Genomic DNA, 21,527 nt, shown 5'->3' with positions numbered 1-21,527 from the left:
TGACCGCTACCACTGTCAATCAAGATGGTGGAAGGAGTGTGTATATAACCCATACAGCACTCTGTTTGGGGTCAGGAAACCAAACGTTCACCCATCTGCCTTTCTTCAGTCACATAAAGTGATACTGGGAGAGTCCATTCTCCCTTGGCAACTGCCTTCATGTCCTCATGGAGGACAGACTCATAGTTTGAAAGACTTAAGTCCATCTCTTCCCTTGAATGTTATGTCTTCAATGTTGCTATTAACATGATGGCACATGTGTAGCTTTTTGTGAACATATTTAGAACATGCAAGCTATCACCCACAGCTCTTTCGTAAATCTTGAATTATCTGGTGTCTCTCACTGGTAATTTTTCATATCTAATTCAGGGATGGAAGAACCTGTGATCTTCCTTCTCCCATGGCATCCCAAGTCAACATGCTCATCGCTTAAAGCACACTCCAGTGTCTTCTGTCACATTTTAATTTTCTTTCTTCTAGGAGAACAAAGGCCGTCCTTTTGTGGTAAAACCCATTTCTTCCCCACTCATGAAACCGTTGCTTGTATTTGTGAATCCAAAAAGTGGAGGGAATCAGGTAAACACGGAACACCGAACACATTGGCTACTTTGTGCATGTTGCGTCTTTGTCAAAGGCGTGGGTATAAAATGAATTGATTTCAAAAAAGAAATAAATGCTTCCATCTTGAATTAAATGCTTCTGGAGTGGAGGATTTGGCTTTCGGTAATGCATTTTATTGATCGGTTGGCTTCGTATGCTGCCTTTCTGCCAAGGCACCTGAGGCAGTTTGCAGCGTTAAAATATTAAAACAAATGCATTATATAAAATGTAGAGTGACAGAGTCCTCTCAGTCCAACTGGGAGCTGATAGCACAAGTAATAATAATAATAGTTATAATAATGATTTATTAATTGTACCCCACCCATCTGGTTGGGTTGCCCCAGCCACTCTGGGCGGCTTCTAGCATATATATAAAAAAACACAGTAAAGCATTAAACCTTAAAAAGTTTCCCTATACACGACTGCCTTCAGATGTTTCCTAAATGTTATATAATTGCTCATCTCCTTGACATCTGATGGGAGGGTATTCCACAGGGCGGGTGCCACTACTGAGAAGGCCCTCTGCCTGGTTCCCTGTATGTAACTTCACTTCTTGCAGTGAGGGAGCCACCAGAAGGCCCTCGGTGTTGGATCTCTGTGTCTGGGATCTTTTGGGCTGACCCAAAACCTCATCTTAGGTTCTTATGCACATGCAGGTCTTTTTTAAGCAGGGGAAGATAGAGAAGGAGCTGCCCCAGCAGTTGTCTCAGGCTATTAAGAGAACATTTTACTGGCCTGAATTCAGAATTCTTTTTTAAAAATAATAATATTGCTGCAGCATTTGCCCAGGGATTCAAGAACTGTGCTTCAGAGAAGTTGACTCTTTTCTTTTCCTCTTTCTTGACAGGGTACTAAGGTTCTCCAGATGTTCATGTGGTACTTGAACCCACGTCAGGTCTTTGACCTCTCTCAGGAAGGACCAAGAGATGCGTAAGTTCCGAGATGTTTGATGTGGTTTGCTGTTCTGCACTTTTTAAAGCATTAGCACAGGTATTTTGAAGGGTACCTCTATATGATGGGCATTTTGAAGCAACCATTAAGAGATATTGGCTGGAATAAGCACATCTTTCACAAGGTGGTCCAGAAGAATTTATGAAAAGAAGGGAAGTTAAACTCCCTTTGTCTCTGTCACAGTCAGTCCCTGGGGAGAGAGTTCTATAACAAGAGCATCTCTGCTGAAATGCTTGGCTTCTTACCAGCAACCTACAACCTAACCAGATAAAGCTAGGATTTAGGATAAATCCAGTGCATGGATATATAGCTGGCGACAGGTGTGCTTCATAAGCATTCTGTGGAATGCAAATAAGTTGGAAGAGGAGCATGCAACATGATGCGTTCTGACTTTGCATACCTGAAAATGACAACAGAATATGTGTTCCACAATTCTTCTATATAATTCAATACTGAGATTGTGTATTAGAGGATCAGAATTGGGCTGAACTTTAGGTCAAAGAGAGAGATCTGAGCAGGGCTGGATTTAGGTTTGATGAGCCCCTAAGCTACTGAAGGTAATGGGGCCCTTTTTTGTGTTCAGTCAGTCAGTCAGTTTTATTGCACATAGCCAAAGGCTGCCGCAATGTACACAGAATCATTTGACAATTAAAACAAAATATACTGAATTGATACAAAAGACTTAAAACATTTATATTATCAAAACATTACTCTAAACAGTACTCTAAACAGAGCTACAAAAGTACCCCAATGTACAAATCAAGACATTAAACAATAAAATTCATAAGCTAAAATCATCAATTTTGTGTTGAATATATGCTATATGGTAATTTATGGACCTAATAGGTATCTAAAGCCATTTGCACAAAACAAAATATGTATTTTATCAAAGTAATTGTTGAACTGAAACACAATTGAGCAGAAGTATATTAATAGTGAACTACAATTAAGAAGAAGTATATTAATAGTGAAATAATTATTAAGTGCTAACTTAAAATGATTTTTATCCATAACAGACTTAATAATGCAAACACATTGGCATTTGGCAATAACAAAACTTTTATTTTATGTTTTTTATCTTATATTTTGGAAATGTACATCCTGGTTTTTTCCCCTTTAATTTTTTGGGGGGCCTCCCAAGAGAGTAGGGCCCTAAGGTATAGCTTGTTTAGCTTATACGTAGCTTAGCAGCTGCACGGAAGTGCATTTATTTACCCCACAAGTGAATGGCAGACACAACTTCTGTGAGACAAGTCAGCAACTGCATCTTGGTGCATGTGAATTGAGCATGAATTTTACACAAATCAGACTTCTTGCAGGGAGAAACTAACTAATGGTAAACTTCCGTGTTGCAACTTTTCATTATCTGAAATGCAGACCATATTTTTCAATGCCACAAGGTGGTGCTCTCTGATAGTTACTAGACCTCCTATAAGGTGCTGCTTTCATAGCACTTTCAATTGTGGACTGCTTTGTGTGTGGATGTTAAATATATAAAAGAAGCAAATAGGATTGATATAGCCAAGAGGATCACTGGCAGAAATTGTGCCACGTTTCACAAAGCCACACATGTAGTTTGAATAGGGTTGCCATATTTCAAACAGTGAAAATCTGGACACAACAGTTGTTGAGCTGTTTTAAAGGAAAATTGCCAAAGATGACACTGCCGACATGGATATGTCCAGATTTCCCCAGACATTTTTATCAATTTCCATCCGGACACTGCTTCCGATAGCAGTATTTCAGGTATGTCTGGGAAATTCTGGACGTATGGCAACCCTAAGTTTGAAGATATGTGATACAGCAACATAGCTAAGCAGGTGTAAGACTTTCTGCATCTGGATGGGAGGCCAAGAACGAACCTGGTGAATGCTGCCTTGACTTCTATGATGGAAGAAAGATGAGATAAGAAAACTAATCATTTAATAATAAAAATAATGTTTATCTAATTTTTCACTCAGTCAAATAATAATAAAAAACTTAACATATTAGTCTGCCCTTATTTATGCCTGTAATATTCTGTAATGATTCACTCCACTCCACTAGGCCACCTGTACCACACAGTTTCTGGGTATGGGCTTAATTATTGCCTCTGTTTCCCTCCAGAGTTAATAAAGTTTTGGCATTTTGATTGAAGCTCCTAGGTGAAATGGTGCCCTTTCTCCTATCCATGCTGAATGCTGTTGGAGTCCTACCCATCCATCTCATTTGTCCTGTGATGTTGCTTCCCTTTTCCCATGTTGAGCCTGGGGGGGGGGGTCAGGGAGAGAGTGTCGGAATCTCTGCTATGACCGAGCTACTCCTCTGGTCGAGCCTTCGGAATCTCCTCCTCCGACGATTAACGACCTGAGCCTTTTATAAGGCTCCAGCCACTTTCCCCATTCAGCAGAGTATCAAAGCAGCAGAAGGGACAAGAAGTTTGAGCTACATTGTTAGGTTTTATTTCTAACTACACAGACAGAAAAGAAATATACATGCTCTCTCTGTGAAAGCAGAGAGCAACCGAACAACAAAGGAAGAGGAAACCAGTAACATCACATCCGTCTCCTGTCTTCCGTGAGACTTCCAACAGCCTGGAATCTCTGGAATGCAAAACAGAGTCTTGTGACTCCAAGAGCACTGCACAGTGGCATAAACAGAAACCAACAGAGAGTCCATTTGGTGGACCCCACTTATTTTATGCTATACTTATTGGAATGTCCTAGTCTCATCGTTCTCTGTCAGCTGCTCTAACTGACCTGCCCACACCTGTTGACCCCTGGCCTTATTGTCGTACCTGGGAAGTTCACTTGCTTACAGTTGCTTGTTGGCATATCTCTCCTTGCTTTTTCAGAGCAGGGTCTGCCAACTAATAGCCCCTAGGTTGAATCATCTCATAAGCTTTTTTTTTTCTTCATGCTCGTTTTCTTTTTATAGGCTTGAATTGTACAGAAAAATGCCAAATCTTCGAATCCTGGCCTGTGGTGGGGATGGAACGGTAAGTCCCACAACTTTTTTTTTTTGTAATAAGCAAAGGAGGGAAATTGCTGTGAGCCTAATGCATGAAAGGGGTCACAGCAACACTGACATACAGCACACACCAGCTAAGAAAAAAAAGTGGCGATGATGTTGAGGAGCGAATAGTCTGACGTGGTATAAATTAGCTTCTGATGTGTGCCTTGTTCCTCATGGGTGCAGCAGCATGGACAGAAAATAGCAGAAGGCTTCATAGTGAAGTTACTTCATGCAGGCAGCTGCTGGTCATTAAGGGTCAATTCACATATCCATGCACATGACTTGACTTCTCTATTCTTTATTACCGTATATGAACAGTGACAGCGTTATATGACTCCAATGGAGAGCATTTTGTTAGGTGCTGGGAAATGAGAAGTTTGGGTTGTTATACCTGAGATGGTCCATCCATGCAAACAAGTCGCCGTGCTACAGCTATGGAGTGTAAAATCATGCATGTGTGAAGCTTGCCTCAGCATGCAGGAATAAAGTGTCAATAAATCAAGCAATGTGTGAACCAGGCCTTGGAATGCTGTACAGTATATGTCTGCTCTTCTTTGCTATAGAAGACATTTCTGGCAGATGGGAGATCATCTTCTGCATCTGCCTCTGTCATAGTTATAGTATTGGGGGATGTCAGTCTGGATGTCATCTTTGGGATCTCCTCTAAGCTTATGATTTATGTCTGCAAGAAGGGAGGAAGGGGCTGCTAAACTGGTCGAACCAGTCTCTTTATTAAGCCAATGGCTGCAGCCAAGTCTGTAAAGTATCCGGCTGCATAAGTAAAGATAGCAGGTGACTGGCTGACAACAGAAATGACTAACTGAAGATGGGCAGAAGCGGGAGCCAGCCATCCCTAGCTGGAGGAAGTGTCATTAGAGCAGGCATAGGCAAACTCGGCCCTCCAGATGTTTTTGGCCTACAACTCCCATCATCCCTAGCTAACAGGACCAGTGGTCAGGGATGATGGGTGTTGTAGTCCCAAAACGTCTGGAGGGCTGAGTTTGCCTATGCCTGCATTAGATTCCGTGAAGGAGAACAAATAACTGGCAGTCTTGAACTAGGCAGGGAAAAGAGGCAGATGTTTGACCTGTTCCCTGAGCTGAATTCAAAGTTATGGCTTTGCCCCACTCCCCGTCTCCCTGAGCAAGAGAGCAAGTTCTGTTGGAGTGTTAATGCTGTGAATCTTGCATCTTATGCTCAGCCCATGCGTGTGCATAAATGAAACCACACATCACAAAGGCCCCACTGTCTGATTCTACATGCAGAGATCCCTGAGATCTTGTACAGCTTGAGATATGTGATGCACACAGCTGTATTTTAAAACGCTGGCTTTGGGTTTGTTGTTTCCACATTCCTTCCATTTCACATTTTGAGCTAATGGGGGCAGCATCTTCTCATTAATATGAGAGACACATGACTTATCTATGCTGAGGTTATGTTAGAAACAAATTAACGTCTCGTTGTTCCAAAAGCCATTAAATCTAGAAATGAAAATCTTGCTCAAATGGATTTAGTGAATATTCAATGAGACCAGATATTACTTTGCATTATTGAAAGAAACAGAAAGTGGGAGATTTTCCAGTGTACCTGCCCAATTGTTAACTTTTCCTCTTCTGGCAATAAAATGCAACATCGTCAACTTCAGGCAATCTGTATTCTAGACTCTTTCAGGCAGCCTTCTGATTCGGAACAATTCGGAGGGTGTCTTATCCAATTTTCTAAAGATCATGCAGAGCATTTAGGATCCATAATAATATACTTTATTTTTTAAAAAAACTCAGCTGAAACCCCCAAAGCTTTATTTCTCAAAATGCAGCCTGCTGAGAACAAGTGGAGAATTTGGACTGGGGCTGTAGTACAACATGGAGGGTGAAAGGGAGATGAACCCTAAAGGAATTTAGGAGCAGGGAGAGGGAGAGAGCGTTGGCCATTGTGAGAACAGGATGCCGGGCTATAGATGGGGCCTTTGCCCTAATTCAGTAGGGCCTTATTATATTCTTATGGGGGTGCTGCTGTCCCAACTTCTGCCCCTGATTGATTTCCTCCCCAAACTTAAAGCCCTCCCCAAGCTGCTATTAGCTGTGACAGGGAAAACATGCAGGAAAACTTGCATGTCTTCCTCTTGGTGGAGAGGAAACTATTTGTGAATGGTAGTGTTTGTGGGTGATTTGGGTAAGGGCCATGGCACAGGGAGGAGACATGAGTGAAATAATTTGTTTGTACTGATTTATTACATTTGTACCTCAATGTACCTGCTGGGAAATCAAGGCAGGGTACGTGTTTCTCTCGACCTTTTATCCCCGTTAATACTCCTGTGATGTGGGTTAGGCTGAGAGTGGGATATCCTGGTTTTTGGATTCTTTAAATTCATAGTATAAACCACACACCAGCAGAAATAAAATTGCACAGACTAGAGAATGGATGGGATATGTATTTGGAGAATCCCAAGTAGTGTGTCTTCGCCGCCCCATAGCCTATGATATCATTTCCTTTCCTGTAATATTTGATGTTTAGGTGGGCTGGATCCTCTCCATCCTGGATGAGCTGCAGCTGAACCCCCAGCCTCCTGTTGCTGTACTTCCACTTGGCACCGGGAATGACCTGGCTCGCACCCTCAACTGGGGAGGGGTAAGCGGATTGCATGTTATGCCTCAAAATATTTTATCAGACATTCACTGGCTGTCATCTGAAAGGTGTGAGATCAAGTTGAAGCAGGAGAAGCTAAAGAGGTGTCTGAATATTCCCTTTAGGAGGTGGCAGGCTTCTCCATCATCAAACCCAGTAGACGATTCCTTGATGGATACAAAGTACACATTTCTTTGCTTGGGTACCACTTTCAAGAGATATGTGAAGCATGGAAGAGAAAGGGCTGCTTAATTTCCCCTTTCCCTTGCTATTTCCTCACATATAATGAATTTTTCTATGTTGTTTTCACTAATATCACCACCATCATTATTAAAGAGTTTTTTTATATGCATTTTAAGTGCAATTTCCCCTAAAACGCACATGTTTGCACACATTCTTTTTTGTGTACAGAACTGCATTGTAGCATTGAGAAAAGAAGGCATTTCAAAGGATAGCTGCATTTTGGTTAATTTATTGTTTTAAGATGTGCAAATTAGCTAAGTTTGCAATAAAATGCAAACTGAAGTGAATTTCTCGCTCACCCCTACCTCTATGGACAGAAGACATTCCCCACTAACTGATTTTATTTCCAAACCTTTAAGGGAAAACAACTTAGGTGTTATGTGTTATCAGACAAATAGCTGGAAGCAAAAGGGTTAAATAGGCACCCCGACCTCATATCTGCTCCCAGTCACAGTGCTTCAAGTTTGTTTTTTATTCCAAAACAAAAAAACGAAAACAAGCCAGCAACACTAAATAACTCATCTAGTTTGAGCCTGAGAACTTGGCCTATCACTCGGTTTTATATCATTCTTAATCATCCCCAGACCCGCGGAAAGAGGCGGTCATTAGAATCATAGAATCATAGAATCATAGAGTTGGAAGAGACCACAAGGGCCATCGAGTCCAACCCCCTGCCAAGCAGGAAACACCATCAGAGCACTCCTGACATATGGCTGTCAAGCCTCTGCTTAAAGACCTCCAAAGTTGGAGACTCCACCACACTCCTTGGCAGCAAATTCCACTGTCGAACAGCTCTTACTGTCAGGAAGTTCTTCCGAATGTTTAGGTGGAATCTTCTTTCTTGTAGTTTAAATCCATTGCTCCGTGTCCGCTTCTCTTGAGCAGCAGAAAACAACCTTTCTCCCTCCTCTATGTGACATCCTTTTATATATTTGAACATGGCTATCATATCACCCCTTAACCTCCACTTCTCCAGGCTAAACATGCCCAGCTCCCTTAGCCGTTCCTCATAAGGCATCGTTTCCAGGCCTTTGACCATTTTGGTTGCCCTCCTCTGGACACGTTCCAGTTTGTCAGTGTCCTTCTTGAACTGTGGTGCCCAGAACTGGACACAGTACTCCAGGTGAGGTCTGACCAGAGCAGAATACAGTGGCACTATTACTTCCCTTGATCTAGATGCTATACTCCTATTGATGCAGCCCAGAATTGCATTGGCTTTTTTAGCTGCCGCGTCACACTGTTGGCTCATGTCAAGTTTGTGGTCAACCAAGACTCCTAGATCCTTTTCACATGTACTGCTCTCAAGCCAGGTGTCCCCCATCTTGTATTTGTGCCTCTCATTTTTTTTGCCCAAGTGCAATACTTTACATTTCTCCCTGTTAAAATTCATCTTGTTTGTTTTGGCCCAGTTCTCTAATCTGTCAAGGTCGTTTTGAAGTGTGATCCTGTCCTCTGGGGTGTTAGCCACCCCTCCCAGTTTGGTGTCATCTGCAAATTTGATCAGGATGCCCTTGAGTCCATCATCCAAGTCGTTGATAAAGATGTTGAATAAGACCGGGCCCAAGACAGAACCCTGTGGCACCCCACTAGTCACTCTTCTCCATGATGAAGAGGAACCATTGATGAGCACTCTTTGGGATCGGTCAGTCAGCCAGTTACAAATCCACTGAGTGGTAGCATAGTCAAGACCGCATTTTACCAGTTTCTTTACAAGAATATCATGGGGCACCTTGTCAAATGCCTTGCTGAAATCAAGGTAGGCTACATCCACTGCATTCCCTTCATCTACCAGGCTTGTAATTCTGTCAAAAAACGAGATCAGGTTAGTCTGACATGACTTATTTTTCAGAAATCCATGCTGACTATTGGTGATCACAGCATTCCTTTCTAGGTGCGCACAGACTGTTTGCTTAATGATCTGCTCCAGAATCTTCCCTGGTATTGATGTCAGACTGACTGGGCGGTAATTATTTGGGTCCTCTCTTTTCCCCTTTTTGAAAACAGGGACAACATTTGCCCTCCTCCAGTCTGCCGGGACTTCGCCTGTTCTCCAGGAATTCTCAAAGATGACTGCCAGTGGTTCTGAGATCACATCTGCCAGTTCTTTTAATACTCTTGGATGCAGTTCATCTGGCCCTGGAGACTTGAATACATCTAAACTGGCCAAGTATTCTTGTACTATCTCCTTAGTTATTCTGGGCTGTGTTTCCTTTGCTGAATCATTTGCTCCAAATTCTTCAGGTCGGGCATTGTTTTCCTTATCGGAGAAGACTGAGGCAAAGAAGGCATTGAGAAGTTCAGCCCTTTCTGTGTCCCCTGTTTGCATTTCACCATCTTCTCCTCTGAGTGACCCCACTGTTTCTTTGTTCTTCCTTTTGCTACGAACATACCCATAGAAGCCTTTTTTGTTGCTTTTAACCTCTCTAGCAAGCCTGAGTTCATTCTGTGCTTTAGCTTTTCTGACTTTGTGTCTACACGTGCTGGCTATTTGTTTGAATTCCTCTTTGGTGGTTTCCCCCCTTTTCCATTTTTTGTACACATCCTTTTTTAATCTTAACCCAGTTAAAAGTTCTTTAGATAGCCACCCTGGCTTCTTTAGGCACCTTCCACGTTTCCGTCTCATTGGTATTGCCTGATGTTGTGCTTTTAGTATCTCCCTCTTAACAAACTCCCAGCCATCATGAACTCCCTTTCCTTTTAGTATTACTGTCCATGGGATCCCACCCAGCACTTCCCTAAGTTTTATGAAGTCAGCTTTCTTAAAGTCAAGAAATTGAGTCCTAGTATGCTTGGCTGCTCCTTTCCGCTGTATAGTAAACTTCAGAAGAGCATGATCACTCGCGCCTAATGATCCTTCCACTTCTACCCCACTAACCAGATCATCAACATTGGTTAGGACCAGATCTAAAATGGCTGTTCCTCTTGTTGCTTCTCCCACTTTCTGGACAATGAAGTTGTCTGCAAGGCCAGTGAGGAATCTGTTTGACCTTATGCTCTTGGCTGAGTTTGACATCCAACAAATATCCGGGTAATTGAAGTCCCCCATCACTACTATCTCCCTTCCTTTTGCATGCTTGGCCATCTGTTCCAGGAAGGCATCATCTATGTCCTCCGTTTGGTTTGGGGATCTATAGTAAACTCCCACAATGAGGTCCCTGTTATTCTTCTCTCCCTTAATTTTGACCCAAATGCTCTCACTTTGGCTTTGAGGTTCTGAATCTTGGATCTCTTCACAGGTATACACATCCCTGACATATAACGCCACTCCTCCTCCTTTCTTGTCTGGTCTGTTTCTCTGAAATAGATTGTATCCCCCCATTATTACATTCCAATCATGGGACTTATCCCACCAGGTTTCAGTGATGCCTATTATGTCATATTTAGTTTGCTGTACCAAGAGCTCAAGCTCATCTTGTTTATTTCCCATGCTTTGCGCATTAGTGTACAGACATTGAAGTCCATTAATCATTCCCCCGTGTCTCTTATTTAAGGATTTTTTCCTCCCACCACTAGGTCTGCGTGCTGTTTGCTCCATTTGGTCTATGACATTTGGATGATCATCTTCATCAATTGATAGACTCCTACCTTCAGGAGCACTGTCTCCCTCCCCCACATTAGTCAGTTTAAAGCCCTCCTGATGAGGTTTCTGAGATTTTTGGCAAAAACATTTCTCCCAACCGTTGTGAGGTGCAGCCCATCGCTTGCCAGAAGTCCATCTTCAAGAAACTGCAGTCCGTGATCTAAGAATCCAAACCGTTCCTGTTTACACCATCTGCGAAGCCAGCTGTTCACTTCCACTATTTTTCCCTCTCTCCCTGGGCCACGTCGTTCAACTGGGAGGAGAGATGAGATGACAATTTGTGCATTTAGTTGCTTCAATTTCCTGCCGAGAGCCTCGTAGTCTCTTTTGATCTTCTGGAGGCTATTGCTTGCAGTGTCATTGGTTCCCACATGAACCAAGAGGAAGGGGTATTTGTCAGTGGGTTTTATGATTCCTTGCAGTCGTTCAGTTACATCTTGGATCTTAGCCCCGGGGAGACAGCACACTTCCCGAGACATCTTGTCAGGCCCACAAATCACTGCTTCTGTTCCCCTCAGTAGGGAATCCCCTATCACCACTACACGCCTCCTCTTAGGTTTGGTCGGGGTTCTTCCATGAGCTGTCTGTTCCAAGGTCGCCTGCACATTCCCTGAGGACTGACTTTGCTGCTCGTCTTCATTTACCTGATCGACTGAAATGAGGGAGAGATCCTCAAATGGAGTCTGCTCTTCGTCTTCCATGCTAGGGGAGAGGACCTCAAAGCGATTGTGTATTTCTAAACAATCAGAACGAACCCTGGGCCTCCTACTTCTTTGAGTCACGTTTCTCCATATATCTGGCTCCTGTGTTGGTGAACTAGCCTCCTTCTCAGGGGAGTCCCCTGTCTCCTCTTTGATGGAGACGGTGTGGTCTGTTGCTTCCAAGAAGAGATCCAGCTCTCTAATTCTTTGAAGCGTAGCTACACGTTCCTCCAGTTGCTGGACTTTGTCTTTTAAGAGTGCAATCAACATGCAATTGCTGCAGGTAAAGCTGCCTGCAACCTTTGGCAAGATGGCAAACATTGCGCAGGAACCGCAGGCGACAGCAGCTGTTCCCTCCCCCTCCATCTTGAGAATGTGTCGTTGGGGGTGGCTACGGCGGGCCTCCATCATAAAAAGGGTGAAGACAGGACAAATAACTCCCCCCACAAAAAAACCTAGGTCTCCCCCAACAAACGTTTGAGACTAGCTCTCCTAAATCTAAAAGATGGATCAAACTGAGAACAGCTAATCAGCCACAAAGAAACACAAACACACAAGAGAAAACCCTTTTTGCTCCTTCTTCAACTGCTTCCCTGCTGGCTCTGATAAGCTCCTCCCACAGCTAATCACCTTCCTCAACAGAAACCCTGCCCCCTCTGACCTTTGCACAGGGAGAACAGCTAATCAGCCACAAAGAAACACAAACACACAAGAGAAAACCCTTTTTGCTCCTTCTTCAACTGCTTCCCTGCTGGCTCTGATAAGCTCCTCCCACAGCTAATCACCTTCCTCAACAGAAACCCTGCCCCCTCTGACCTTTGCACAGGGAGAACAGCTAATCAGCCACAAAGAAACACAAACACACAAGAGAAAACCCTTTTTGCTCCTTCTTCAACTGCTTCCCTGCTGGCTTTAAACCGCTTCTTAAAAAAAATATATTTAGACCCGGGCAATATGGCCAACTATCACCCAGTCTCAAATCCACCATTCTTGGGCAAGGTGATTGAGCGGGTGGTTGCTGAACAACTCCAAGCATACCTGGAGGTTGCGGACCATTTGGATCCCTTCCAGTCGGGATTCAGGCCTCACCATGGGTCTGAAACTGCCTTGGTTGCACTGGTTGATGATCTCTGGTGGGCTTAGGGACAAAGGTGAGAGTTGTTTCCTAGTTCTGCTGGATCTCTCAGTGGCTTTTGACACCATTGACCATAACATCCTTCTGGACCGTCTTGAGGGGCTGGGAGCTGGGGGCACTGTTATACATGGTTCCACTCCTTTCTTCTGGGCCTTGTCCAGAAAGTGGTGTTGGGGGATGAGTGTTTAGACCCCTGGGCTCTCACTTGTGGGGTGCCTCAGGGTTCTATCCTCTCCCCCATGCTTTTAATATCTATATGAAGCTGCTGAGAGAGATCATCAGGGGGTGCGGGCTGGGTGTTCATCAGTATGCAGATGACACCCAGCTCTACCTCTCTTTTAAATCAGAACCAGTGAAGGTGGTGAATGTCCTGTGTGAGTGCCTGGAGGTGGTTGGAGGATGGATGGCAGCTAACAGATTGAGGTTGAATCCTGACAAGACAGAAGTACTGTTTTGGGGGGCCACGGGGTGGGCGGGTGTGGGGGACTCCCTGGTCCTGAATGTGGGAACTGTGCCCCTGAAGGACCAGGTGTGCAGCTGGGAGTCATTTTGGACTCTCAGCTGTCCATGGAGGTGCAGGTTAATTTTGTGTCCAGGGTAGCTGTTTACCAGCTCCATCTGGTACACAGGCTGAGACCCCACCTACCTGCGGACTGTCTTGCCAGAGTGGTGCATGATCTAGTTATCTCCCACTTGGACTACTGCACTGCACTCTATGTGGGGCTACCTTTGAAGGTGACCCGGAAACGGCAATTAATCCAGAATGCGACAGCTAGACTGGTGATTGGGAGTGGCCGTCGGGACCACATAGCACCGGTCCTGAGTGATCTGCATTGGCTCGCAGTACATTTCCAAGCACAATTCAAAGTGTTGGTGCTGACCTTTCAAGCCCTAAACAGCCTCGGTTCTGTATACCTGAAGGAGTGTCTCCACCCCCCGTCATTCAGCCCGGACTCTGAGATCCAGCACCGAGGGCCTTCTGGTGGTTCCCTCATTGTGAGAAGTGAGGTTACAGGGAACCAGACAGAGGGCATTTTCGGTAGTGGCGCATGCCCTGTGGAATGCCCTCCCATCAGATGTCAAGGAAATAAGCAGCTATCCTATTTTTAAAAGACATCTGATGGCAGCCCTGTTTAGGGAAGTTTTTAATATTTAATGCTGTATTGTTTTAAACACTCGATTGGGAGCCGCCCAGAGTGGCGGGGAAAACTCAGCCAGATGGGCGGGGTATAAATATTATTATTATTATTATTATTATTATTATTATTATTATTATTATTATTATTAATCTCCTTTTGGTCTAATGTTTGGGAATTTCTGGGAGTAATACCCCCCCCCAATCTCTCTCTCACTGCCTCTTGAAAAGTGGTTGGAATATGAAGTTCACAAACAATCTTTGAATAACACTGATGATCCGGTATGGTTAGATCTCTGCAATACATCATCTAATATGAACAAATGCCAGTTGTTGACATTGGACTGTGAATATCTCTTATTTCTAGGGATACACAGATGAGCCTGTTGCAAAAATTCTCTGCCATGTAGAAGATGGGACCATTGTCCAACTGGACCGGTGGAACCTCCAGGTGGAGAGAAATCCTGATTTGCCCCAAGATGAACTAGAAGATGGAGCACGGAAGGTTAGTGTGAGATCTTCCTCTACCGGAATAAACCGAAAGAAGAAAATCAGGGTTCATGCAGGATGACAGGGGAATGCTGTTCAGGAATGTGAAGAATTTACAGTAGGTTTCTGGCTTAAATAATTGCAATTATTTACATGGTTGTTTACTGTTTCTAGAAAGGCAGAACTAGAGTCAGCCAATGATCACGAAATAACCCCTATCTGTTAGCAGCATTTGATCATTTAAAAGAAGTAAAATCAAAAGAACTAAACTTTTGAGTCCAGTGGACAGGGGCCCACCAGTTCCTAGGCTGATGATGGCAACAGTCCCAATTCAGGCACCTGTGAGCTGTTGCAGTGAAACGGTATTCTTTACTGCCTCTGCAGCTTGGCTAATGAGCGCCACTAATTAGCAACAGTTCAGTAGCAACTTCAATGGTGCTCTGGACCAGGCAGACCTTCTAAGCCAGTCTTGTAAACTTGAGGTGAACTGCTGTTCTTACAAGCTTCACCTGTAGCAGGAGGCATTTCCAGAGAAGAAATCTGAATTGCTTAAGAGAAAGGTCCTACATGCTGCAGGTGACCTTTTTGTGCTCCTTTTACAAAGTCCTCCTTTGTCTCCTTCCACTTCATATGGGGGACTGTCGCTGAGTGGTAGAGCATGTGCAGAAGAACCCAGGTTCAGTTATTATTATTATTATTATTATTATTATTATTATTATTAAATGCTGTAGCTGGGAAAATAATACTTCTTGCAGAGCTGCTGGCAGTCAGATCATAAAATATTGGGTTAGTGGAACAAAGAACAAGGCAGTCTTGCCCAAAGTGTCCTAACATTTGGCATTGAATATTCTTAATTTTTCTTTTCACACACAGCATTTCCCTTGTTCCCCTTGTCTTATCATTGCAGCTTCCCCTCAGTGTTTTCAATAATTACTTCAGCCTGGGATTTGATGCTCACGTTACACTGGAATTCCATGAATCTCGAGGTGAGAGAACAAAAACAATATCTTCTCTTCCTGAGCACCAGGGTGGAAAATGAATGGGTTGTGAAAGCCTTCCTCAAAGAGGTGCTTTACCTTATATAGCAGGCAGAGCTGCAACAGGTGTGGCTTCTTCCACTGCAGTACAGTGTGGGATGAGCTTGAGGTGGAGACTGTTCCTATCCCTCAGAATACAATAGAGGAGTTAAAGCAGGGATGATGAACCTGTGGCCCTCTCAATGTTCTTGGACCTCAGCTCCCATAATCCTTGACCCCATTGGCCATATTGGACTTGCGGGGTGCCCAAGCCTTGAGTTAAAGGAAAACAGGAGATGATTTAGGTCTCTCTTTAAGAGCTGAAGGTTTCTCCACACAAGCTTCTTATCAATCAGCTGGTTTTTGTGTGTGCAGGGATTACATGATGCATGCAATGTTTGCATTTGGATCTGTTTGTGGGAAGGCTAAATGTCTTCCCATAAACCTCTCATTATCCTACATTTTTAGTGCATAACCATCACTTTCCTACCTGCAAAACAATCTGTCTTTTAAAGCAGGAAGTCGATTCGTTGTGCCATATTGCTCCAATCTACTTTAATAGTCTAAACTTAAATTTGTGGTATGCATTTGAATCCCTCCTGCAAAATCTGGAGGTGACCTAAGAGTCTATACCTCTAAGCTGCTTATTCATGAGAAAAATCTCAGAGGAGACCTAGCTCCACCTCTTCCTTAAGGATTGCCAACTCCTTTCTGGCAGGGCTCATGTAGTTGGGGGTTTGGGCTGCTTTTAACTCTTCAAGGTAACTTTATATTATTTTATACAATGAGTCACGCTGACACTGGGTTTTTCTCCTCTCTCATGTGGTTTAGCTATTATGCTTTGTTTTGAAGTTGTTTTTATTTTAACATATTGCACACAGCATAAAGGTTCTCTGTTATGGGGTGAGCAATAAAACCAATCAATAAATGTACCCTTACCAGCTACACAGAAGGTAGATGTTTAGTAGATGAATCTTTTTCCTTGCATGGTGATCTTTACTGCTGCTGCAAAAAGTTTCACCTGATAAATGTCTGCCTGCTATGCAATGTCAAAGAAATAGGGCCCCTGCCAATAAACTATTGGAAATCCTACCGATCTTCTTTTGTAAAAAGGATTACATTTTGCCCAGGAAGTAGAGCAAAAATCTGGGCTGTCCTTGTCTGATTCTTCTAAAAATGATACACCATGCTATGAAAAGGTTGGGGGTATATTGTGAAGACACAGGACATGCAAGACTGGCACTCCAGAACAGTCCCTACTAAAGTGCATAATAATATTTGTCTTTGTTCATGTGAACAAAGTACTCCTGTCTGTTTTGAAACATTGCTCTTAATACTCATGTAGTTCCATACAGCACAACCCAGCCAAGCACTAATGGTCAGTCATTATGATAGATGTCTGTATGCTAGGAAATCACACTGCTGATACTCAAGTTGTTGTTCAGTTGCTTTGTTTGGCATGTGGCTGATTTAACTACAAGCATACTTGTCCTCCTTTTCATGTTATCACAAAGCCATGCAAAAATGTGTCCCCCCCCCCCATTTTAAAAAAAAACATCCTAATGCCAGGCTAAATAAAGATCTGAATGCCTGACGGAAAGAGCGAATGCATATTTTATCGTGTTTAAGATGACTGTGAGCAGTAAGCATAATAATGAAGGGCCATGGAAGGGCAAAGGAATGAAGTGATGACAGCTGCGTGCTCATTTCCATGTGCACATGTGCTGGCGTGCATGCCAAATGTGCCTGGGACTATATAGTAGGGATGAGGTCCTGAGCTACTTTCTCACTTAGCAGAAGCATTATTTAATCATGAAGTCATATTGCGCTATAAAGAATGAATGGACATTATTCCAGGGATGCCAGTGTGTGCATGTATGTGTGTTTCTGTGTGTGCACACACAGACACACACACACTTTTAGAGGAGAGTGAAACCACTTTGGGGAAAAGCACGCTGTAGGCTTGGAGGTGAGTAATTTGGCCAGAAAGATTTTTTCCCACCCCTTAAAATTTATAATAAAATGAATTTTTATACGTAATGTTAGTGTGGGGGACCCTCTGGGAGTTTGCTTTAGTGTCCTTATTGTTTGTGGACTTCCTTTTGGTGTCTCTGTGTGTTTCAGTCAGATGCTGTTTTCTAATAAGTAAGGAGGGTTGTTTGTTTAATTGAAGGCTTATCCTCTTGCTCCCCCTCCCCGGGGGGGAAACTGCTCCTTAGTGTTCAGTCAGAGCAAATGGCAATTTGGTTTTCTCCAGATTGATGTTTGCTCCAATTTAGCACTAAAGAGCAGCTTTCTCCTGGGAAAGGAGTGTGGCAAGGGTGTGTGCCTCAAAAGTGTGAGTCCGAGCAGAAAACTGCTCAGACTTGTGCTTTCTTGGCACTGGAGAAGTAGACTTGTGGACAAGCCCTGAGCGTACTTAAGTGCCGCTTTTCAACAATGATCTGCAGATTTGAGAGTGGTTCACAACATAAAGATATGATATTAAAACACAAAATAGAATATAAAAGCATAAGGCGTTGTTATAAGAAAAACTGCTCCTTTTCCCTTCTGGGGTACCCAAGAAGACCGTATAGTCCTTATGTAGGTTCTCAATTGGTAGGAGAAAATAACAGAGGCCTACCAGAGAATATTGAGAAGCAAAGCAGCTAGTAAGCCTGATCTTTATTAAACAGTCGCAACAGGGCTTTGCTTCTCAATAGTCTCTGGTTGGCCTCTGTTATTTTCTCCTACCAATAGAGAAGCTACATAAGGACTCTGTATGGGCTCTTGGGTACCCCATAAGGGGAAAGGAGCAGTTTTTCTTATATATGCATCAATACTCTTTTCTCCTTTTTCTTAGAAGCGAAAGGGTAGGTCTTCCATTAATAATGGAATTACATGTCATTTATTAATCCAAATTAACACTTCTCAGTTGTGCATAAGGCCATCTCACCTCACCAGTCAGCACACAATGGTTTCTTGAAAGAAAGGAAAAAGATGGGCATTTCCCCTCCTTTTCCATAATAGACTGATATACAGTTCATCGGTTCCTTTTGACTCCCTTATCTAGGGAACACAGAAAACAAAGATGCATCCATTTCACCCCGCCTCTTTAGTCAGCAGCCAGCAATGGCCAGAAACTCAGCTGTTTGCCTGCCAGAAGGAAAATAAGGAACTGAACCATCAAGGGCAGCGTACTGTTTAATTGACTTAGTAAAGACTCCTTGTATTCTGCTGTTTTCTTCTTCTTCTTTATCACAGAAGCAAATCCTGAAAAATTCAACAGCCGCTTTCGAAATAAAATGTTTTATGCTGGGGTGAGTTGAAACGCATTTTCCAGAATCCAAATTTTGTTTATTTTTTTGGGGGGGGGGAACAGTTTATTGCTTGTTTTATTGCTTTAATTATTGAGGATCATCACCACTATTCTTTGGGACACCAACCAATTGGCTCAATCTTCAGGCTCAATCTTGAGCCCCTTTGAAGTCACCTGACATCATAATGAAATTGGGTAATTGGCAGTTTCCATCCCTGTGCCTCCAAAAGTTCACTGGTTAACCTTTTGGAGTATTTTGGGCTCCTATTCCATGTCGCTTTCTGATTTGAGGAAACTTTGCCAATTACAAATGTTGTATTCACTGAGAGCAACTTCAGCACTTAACTGTGCCCTGAAACTCAGCCTCTTTCTGTGGGGCAACTTCACTTAACAAGGCCTTGTTTTCACCCAGATCCTTGAAGCAACAAAAATGAAATTCAGATGAAATTATTATATCACACTTCTGTCCCCCGTCCGCTTTTCTGTATAATTTAGGCAGCCTTTTCAGACTTCCTTCAGAGAAGCTCCAGAGATTTATCCAAGCATGTGAAAGTTGTGGTGAGTATAAAAAGGGGAACTATGCTTTTTAAGGACGTGTTGGAGATTTGGCTGGTAAAACAAGATGAGACAAGTTTCATCTTGATTGTAAAGCTGCATACGTTTCGTGAAGACAAGTGGAAATTAGTTTCACTTATACTTAGTGAATCTTCGGAATCTGGGCTGGTACCTAGATTTATTGTTACACAGATTTATTGTTCCAGTGTTGTCAGTTTTAAGACGGAACAAGACTTCCATGCCTTTAACTGAAACAAAAAAAGGAAGAAGGAAGGAAGGAAAGAAAGTGGGTGCAATAAAATTATTTCAGCAAGTGTGCTTTCTGGCTTACACCAACCTTCCCTCCTACCATGTTTATTTTTCCAGTGTGTACCCCAGTGTATTTCCCACTAGATGTAATGGCACTTGGATCAAACCACATGAACATATCTGGAGTACTTGCTTTTGCCAGGGGAACATAGCAAAAATAAATACAGTGTGGGCTTGTTCCTCTTTGTTTCATCTGGGCTTCTTGTGTGATGTGGCCTTACATGTTGTTGTTTTTTTAAGTCCCAAGATCTCATTGAAATAAATCCACAGGTGTTTATTTTATAATAAACCTTAATACATACTTGTGTGCTCTCTCTCACTCTCTTTGGCAGTGTGATGGCACAGACCTGACCCCAAAGATTCAGGAGCTGAAATTCCAATGTATAGTGTTTTTAAACATACCCAGGTAAGGACTTGTCCTGGGAGGACTTGTGACAAGGTGAGGGAACCCTAGGAGGGGAAACCATTTTTGAAAAATAGACAGTTACCCCATAGATCTAGGATTAGATCTCTAGCAATTACCTGAAAGGGCAGTTGTTACAGTTCTATCCCCCCTCTTAATCTCTCTCACACTGAATTGGAAGACATAATTGGAATAAACCAAAGGAAGGGAGGGAACAGCCTCCCATTGTCCTCTTTCCTCACTTGGAGGACCTTACTCACTTTTTGAGAAATTGTTGTACTTTGGTGATGTGAAGAGTTGAAACCAAAGAGGTGGTGGGGAGGACTGACCATATGGAGCATTGAAAATAAAGATGAGTTTCCTCTTTGCCTTACTCTCTCAGACCTTATTCAAACAGCTAACTGTGGGATAAGTATGAGTGTGCAACCAGCACCAGCACTGCAAATGGAGAATTGACCACCCTGGTCTGCATGATACAACTCTGGTATAAAGCAGAGGTGTTCCTTCTGAAACCTTATCCTATCTGAAAGATATTTGTAGAAGACCTATGCTTGGTTTTGTTGCTAAAAGCCAAGTGGGCCAGATGTTCAGTGTTTGCTCAAATCCCATGTATCCTCAACCTCTCACATTCATGCTTGTGAGCTTTCCATGGGCATCTGGTTGGAAGCTGAACTAAACAGGCTTTTACTTTGAACCAGCTGAGCTCTCCTTATGTTTTTCTGTTCAGGTATTGTGCTGGCACAATGCCCTGGGGGAATCCAGGAGATCACAGAGAATTTGAACCACAGCGGCATGATGATGGTTACATTGAGGTCATTGGGTTCACCATGGCCTCCTTGGTGAGTCTTTTTCATCGATTGCCTCCTGTCTATAAGTCAACCAGAGCAAGAGCTAACTCACAGAGAATAAACCAAATGGCAGGTTTCCAACTATAACTGAGTATGTAGAGTGAATCTTCCTCACTCCTGGTTTGCCATTTGAGGGAACAGTGAAGGATGGGTGAACACCCCTTCCTTCTACACCTGAAAAAATGGCTTGCAGGAGGGACTTTGTTGCTATCTTAATATCTGATGCCATAATTATTGCCTCCTCCCACGTCTTGCCCTTCCTTCCTTCCTTCCTGATTATTCATTCTGCAAGGAGAGGGGGACTAGAAGAGCAAGGAACAATCAGTTCTCCAGGGCATCAACCTTCCCCTACCTATTGCTAACTGTCTCCCCCACCCATATACCTTTATTGCTCCCAAGTGCCTTTTAAAAAGCACAGCAAGTCAAACTCTGAAGCTTGCAAATGTTGTTGGTGTGTGACTTCAAGGGTTAAACTTCATGTGGCATTAAACATTGCTTTTATCCATTTTAATTGGAATTAGTGACCATGAGGAGCCCCAATCAGGACCCTTGGTGGGTAGGCACAGGGAGTTTAACCCTTTCCACGCACCACCGTGGTCCCAATGAAAATTGCCCTCCCTCAAGCTACTATTTGCACTCCTATTG

The 21,527-nt window shown here is 43.1% G+C and overlaps 1 protein-coding gene across 7 annotated transcripts in view; it reads left to right on the top strand.

Annotated features, from left to right (window-relative positions):
• The window catches only part of DGKI (diacylglycerol kinase iota), a 275,714-nt gene that overhangs the window by 154,676 nt on the left and 99,511 nt on the right, over positions 1 to 21,527 (top strand). For all 7 annotated transcript variants that reach the window (XM_081212004.1, XM_081212007.1, XM_081212006.1 and 4 more), the window contains 10 exons: positions 481 to 576; positions 1,448 to 1,530; positions 4,468 to 4,528; positions 7,060 to 7,173; positions 14,332 to 14,469; positions 15,361 to 15,439; positions 18,713 to 18,768; positions 19,263 to 19,325; positions 19,964 to 20,037; positions 20,762 to 20,873. In XM_081212004.1, coding sequence (XP_081068130.1) covers positions 481 to 576; positions 1,448 to 1,530; positions 4,468 to 4,528; positions 7,060 to 7,173; positions 14,332 to 14,469; positions 15,361 to 15,439; positions 18,713 to 18,768; positions 19,263 to 19,325; positions 19,964 to 20,037; positions 20,762 to 20,873 — 876 coding nt within the window. The remainder of the gene's footprint in view (positions 1 to 480; positions 577 to 1,447; positions 1,531 to 4,467; positions 4,529 to 7,059; positions 7,174 to 14,331; positions 14,470 to 15,360; positions 15,440 to 18,712; positions 18,769 to 19,262; positions 19,326 to 19,963; positions 20,038 to 20,761; positions 20,874 to 21,527) is intronic.

Source organism: Podarcis bocagei, assembly GCF_964188305.1.
Source record: "Podarcis bocagei genome assembly, chromosome: 10".
Taxonomy (NCBI): Eukaryota; Metazoa; Chordata; class Lepidosauria; order Squamata; family Lacertidae; genus Podarcis; species Podarcis bocagei.
The sequence above is the reverse complement of the archived record's forward strand: the minus strand, read 5'-3'. Positions and strand labels throughout refer to the sequence as shown.